This window comes from Corvus brachyrhynchos, unplaced genomic scaffold (assembly GCF_000691975.1).
Source record: "Corvus brachyrhynchos isolate BGI_N302 unplaced genomic scaffold, ASM69197v1 scaffold283, whole genome shotgun sequence".
Taxonomy (NCBI): Eukaryota; Metazoa; Chordata; class Aves; order Passeriformes; family Corvidae; genus Corvus; species Corvus brachyrhynchos.
The window spans coordinates 2,423,553-2,429,280 of NW_008237409.1; the positions used below are offsets into that span (position 1 = coordinate 2,423,553).

Consider the following 5,728-nt stretch of genomic DNA (forward strand, 5'->3'; position numbering starts at 1 on the left):
CAGCTGTCCCAGTCTCAGGTCCGGGAGCGAGTTCCTGCCTCGTCCTTCCCCAGGGAAAGGGTGCACCCGTCCGTGTGCGAGAGGAAACCCCCCTCCCCGCACCTGAACGCGGCCAACGAGTTCCTGTACTCACAGAGCTTCTCCCTGTCCAGGGAGTCGTCGCTGCAGTATCATTCAGGGATGGGGACTGTGGAGAACTGGACTGACGGGTGACCCCAGGGCCCAGCGATGCCTCAGCCAACGTTACTGCTCCAGGACAGTGTTTAATCAGTGTTGATACCTGTGGGTAACTTGCACTTCAGTGAGACACATGTGCATTTCCAGAGGGATTTGTGTGGGTGAAGAGCTTGTATCTTCAGGCACACAGAGAATTCCATCTCCTGTCCCAGTGGGTTGGATTCATCAGGCTCTTACTAACTCCCAAATAAATTCATTCTCGTGTCTTCATCCGGTAGAAACCATCTTCATGACTAATGAGTGATGTAGCTAGTCATGTTCTTTTGCTTGTAATGTTAAACATCCGTGAGCAAATTTTGGCTATTTGGGAAAAATATGAGCCTCACTTTTACGGTCCTTGGCTCATGAAGCCACAATCTCCCAAAACTCCAAGGAAAAAGCCATTTGATCGGTTGCATAACTCAAGGACTGCCATGGCAGCACTTCTGTAGCCCTTTTGATCTGTAGAGATTCCTTGTTCCTCTGGAAGCGAGGGAGCAGTGGGAGCACGGGGCCGGCAGGAGCGCGGGGTCCGGGAGCTGCGGGGTCCAGGAGCTGCGGGGTCAGGGAGCTGCGGTGCCGCCCCGGCGCCTCCCAGGCAGCGCAGGGTCCGTGCCACGGGCACAGAGGAGAAGGCACGGATGCACAAATGTCTCTTCTTGCCCCCACACCGCCGTCGGTCCTGGCTGTGGGAAGCGAAGAAGTGAAGAGTTAAGCCCGAGGCCAAACGGCAAATTAATTGCAGCGTTAGGAACAGACCCAGTGTCTTCAGACTCCCATCCCTTGATTGAATCACACTTGCTTATTGCAATATATTTATGAAGTTTAAGCTTAAAAGTCGCTAATACTTTCCAGAACCAATTTCTGTATTTGCTGGTCCTTGATTTCTTTCGTATTCAGCTGAAACGTGCCTTTTGTGCTATGTTCTTTTCTTTTGCAGCTAACTCAGACAGAATTGTTTTCAGCCTAAAGGAGGCCTAGAGGAATGTTTTCTCAATGGCGGGGTGGGGAGGGAAGAGCTCCCAAGACCTGTCAGGCTCTACAGTGTACAAATCTTTGTAGAACAGGTCAAATCTGTAACCAGTGTATTCATTGCTCCTTTTGTTTACTGTGGAAGTGTCCAGAGCTGATTCCTTCAGGCTGGCTTTGCCCTCTGCAGTGTCCCTGTGAGTTGCTGAGGGGGGTCGGTCACATTGGTTGGATCTGATGATCTTAGAGGTCATTTCCAACTTCAGTGACTCTGTAAGGAGGCTGACACTCACGTGGCGAGGCAGTGGCATTCCTTCTGGGACAAAACTCCACTGCCCTCACTCACAAAGCTCCTGTCCCAGTCCGGCCTGCAGTGTCCATCCTGCTGAGCTCCCGGGCAATGCCGCCAAGGGACGGTGACACAGACGTGATGCTGGAGTTTGGTTCCACTGAAGAGCACAATATTCAAGCTTTAGTCATTGCACAGTGGGGTTTTTTTAATTCTTCCCACTGCTTCCCAAACGAGCAAAGGCAAAAAGCTGAAATCCAGGTTTGGAAGTCGGGAAGTGCTTCTGTGTTTTGGTGAATCCATCCCAGGAAGGAGCCCGCTGGATGAGGGTGGCCGTGACACAGCCCCGAGGTCACATTTCAACCAGGACAGTTCCCTGCACCCACTCAGCAGAATTCGTGTGTGACTGGTGTGGATTTTGTAACCAGATTTTGGAAATCACTACAATTTTTGCATGCTGAATAGCTATTTATATACATATATATTTTATATATATATATATATATAAAATTATATATATCACAAATGCAGGCCACGTGTCCAATTCAGCTTTGCTTTTGACAAATGAAATACTTAATAAAAATGAATGTTGCAAAGGGGTTTTTTTTTTTGGAAAGACATCTATTTAAGATTTTTTTTTTATTACACACCTTTGATGTAAAAACTAAGAATTGGTTAGATAAAAAAAACATATACTACAGATAAATCTTTATTAGAAACCACAGTAGATACAGGCAGTATGAAATTTTTAAATGTTTGTTACATAGCATGGACATTTTATTTTACATATCAAAACATAAAGTCATTTTACTACTATAAGCTGTCTCTGGGTGCATTTCAATAATTAGTATAAAAATGTTCCATGGTGAATTAAGATGCCTCGTCTCTCTTCTGTCTCCTGCTGCCTGACTTCACCAACCTCACACTTGCCAAGGTGCACACCTGACCCTTTTTTCACCATCTCAAAGCTCCACCATCGGATTTTAGGTGCCCATGGCAGGGGTTTGGGTTTATTTGGCATTTTTCTGGTGTTTGTTTTAGAGGACACGTGAGTTGATCTGAGCACCGAGTTAAGAGCACCACTGATCAGCAGAGCACCAAAGCCACGTCCCTGTGCCCAGGGGCAGCTCCGTGACAGTGACAATGGTAAAGAATCAAAGGTTGGAGGGAGGGGGGAGAGGTCTGGGGGTGTCACGGCCCAGAATCTGAAGTGCTCAGTTCATTTCTCATCGTGACACTGGATCAACACTGAACCAGACAAATGCTGCCACTGTAACCCCAAAATGAGTGGGGTCAGCAGCCCAGGGTGCAAAGGAAAAGCTGCCTGGATCTTCTGCCTGTTTCACAAAGGTGACCAACACAATAACAATGCCATTTTTAATGAGCAATCACTGCTGCTATTTTTAACCATTTTTCATGTACCTTCTGCTCATCCATGCAGTATTTACTGATTTAAGGCAGTTTAAAAAATAATTCCTGTAAGAATCATCCCCGAACCTTTCAGCAGGGGGTGTAGAGAAAGCTTGGTCATGGAATTAATGCAAGTTTTACCTGGCAGCCTTTGCAAAGGGCACGGCCCAGGCTCTGTCCCAAAGCAGCCACTGGAGCTGAGCGAGTGCCCTGGGAATCCCTGTGCCAAATAATGAGCTTTTCCTTATAAAAACAGCACAGGAGATTTGTGAGCACAGGACCTGATTGGGAAAGGCTGAGTTAGCATAAAAATGTGCAAAATTTGGACATATGCTAATCTGGTCATCTGGGCTCCTTTTATAGGCACTGGAGAGAGATCAGACACTGAGATTACATGGGATGAATCATTCTCCAGTGATGATCTTTTTCCACTCAGAGGAATCCAGTTCAGCCACTTAAAGCAGATTTCCCATTTCCAAATGACTAAAAAGTCATGTTAGTGGGATCCCCCTCCTGTGTGACTTTGACAAAAACATTCAGGCAATATTGAATTATTTACATTACAAATCCTACTCAACCTGAGCACAGGAAAAATAAAAAAGCTGATTATATTCATTTATGGGATGGAAACAGGTTGTTCTTTTTCAGTTTGCTTTGTTTTCATTGCAAGATTTCTAACCTGGGTTATGTGTCCAGTCCCAATCCCAAGCCAAGGCTCCCAGGTGAGGCACCCAGGTTCCATTTGGTTTCTCCTGCTTTTCCCACCTGGAAAGGCTCGGCAGGTGCTGATCCTGCTCGAGATCCTGGCTGAGCAGGATCATTCCCAGGGATGAAGAACCAGAGCACAGCAATCCCAAATGTCCTGGAGGATCCACTCTGTTTGCTTTTCAAATCAGAAACACTAAACTGGGGACATCACTAAAAAAAAATCCCAACAACCTGCACAGCTTTAAAAGAGATCAAGTGTGCTTACTGTGTCCCAGTTTGATTTACTACAGTTTAAACAGCTTTTAATTCTCAAGAATGTGGAGGTTCATGTGTGTGGAGGCTTTTCCAGCCCCGGAGTTGCAGCCGGGAATGGCAATCCAAGCTCAGGGAAACCGGGCCCATTTCAAATCAGATTAAAGCAAAAATTAGCAAGTGAGAAAAACCTGAATACACACGAGGACCGTTTTCCATTGATGTGCTCTAATCTGTACTAAAAGGCCCAGGGAATTTTTTAATTCTGTTTTTCTTTAAGGTAGATGTCCAAATTTAATATTGGCTCAGGCAGCCTCAGTTCCACCAAGCCCAGCAGCACTCGGTGCCAGCACTGAGCTTGGACTTCCCTCTAAATAGAACAAATATTTGTATCAGCTTGCTGAGAATGTGAGTAATAGGAAAATTTGCCAAAATTTAAACAAGCTAAACTTCAGTCCTGCCAAAAGCCCCACCATTCAATTTGGCATCATTGGCAGCTCGCAGGCTCAAGAGAGGCCTAAGTCTGGAAGAGCTGGGGTGTTTTTGGCAAACATGAATTTATTTTTCTCTCTCTCCACATTTTGGAAAATTTGTGCCTCTCTGTATTAATTTATGATGTCATTAAATAATTCTTTTTGCAGCTTGTATAGAAAGAATGTTTCTTTTGAAGATGAGAACTCCCCTGAGGATGGTTATAGTGAAAAATTCCAGCCAGAGGGAAAAAAAACCCCTCCTCTCTCCTTGGCCACTCATGTTTCTGCAGTAGTGCTTCAACAGCAAAAAAATCTACAATATTTTAATTTAAGGACCTGCTCTAAGGAGGTGCCATGCACTTGACTGTGACAAGAGGCAGCCTAAATTCAATGTGATTGGAGGGGTTTTATTCCTGTGATAGCAGGCTGGAAGAGAAACCATGAGCCTGTGACTTGCTGATAGAAAATAATCACGCTTTGAACTGAATTGCTCTCTGCAAAGAACAGGATCAAGATTAAAAATGAAAGAAAATAAAATACTGGGAGTGGTACAAACAAAGCACAAAACCTTGTCCAACATGAACCTTATTTACTGTGAAAACACTGCCACGAGAGAGAAGTGCCTATAAAACCTCCCTGCAGATGCTGGGGTTTAGGTGGTGGTTTCATCACAGGATTCACAGCCTCTCCTTGCACCAGCACTGGGCAGGACAGCCCAGCCTGTGTCCTACTTAAACCAAAATTAAATTTAAACCTGGCATGGGCTGCTCAGCCTCACTGAGAAATGGTTGGGGTAACAGCAAGGGAAAGTGGTGCCCTTGGGGCTTTGTGGCACCTTGCTGGGTGTTTGTGGCCTCCAAGCCCCCATTCCTGCCAGGAAGATCCTTTTCCTGGTCATGGCCAGCAAATGTTCCTGTCTGAGCCCTTTTGGGAACGCCAGGTCAGGTGTCACAGTGGATTTACACAGAGTTGCAGCAAGGTACCTCCAGGATGGAAATTGCCCTCCTGAGCCCCAGCCCACCTTTGGAACCGGGTCCTGAGAGAAGGAAATAAAAAGTAGATTAATTAGTGCAAAGTGCTAGTAATGCTAATTCAGTTAAATTCAGGATAATTGCAACTTTTGTTAATTAGAAACTCATTTAATAAAAGAAAAGCAAACCCCACTGGAATGAGAAGAGGGGGAATAACTACAACAGGTCACAAGGCTCTTGTTCCACTGAAAAATACTGATGGGGAAGAGGTTTGAATGATACTTGGTAAAGGCCAATATTTTTTTTGTTCTAATTCTTTTTGTTCTAATTTCCCCTAGTTCTCAGGAAACACTAATTTTTGGCTTTGAACCATGCACTGCTGCAGTTTTGAGGAACATTTTCAGTGGGGTTGTATTTACAAACTGGTGGAAAGTTGACTT

General features: G+C 45.1%; 1 protein-coding gene across 1 annotated transcript in view; it reads left to right on the forward strand.

The window, feature by feature from the left end:
- TBX4 (T-box 4) overlaps window positions 1-2,293 on the forward strand; it is a 33,077-nt gene extending 30,784 nt beyond the window's left edge. Inside the window, exon 9 of the mRNA XM_008631168.2 lies at window positions 4-2,293. Within this exon, the coding sequence (XP_008629390.1) occupies window positions 4-213 (210 nt within the window). The 3' untranslated portion in view covers window positions 214-2,293. The remainder of the gene's footprint in view (window positions 1-3) is intronic.
- The last annotated feature ends 3,435 nt before the right edge of the window (window positions 2,294-5,728 follow it).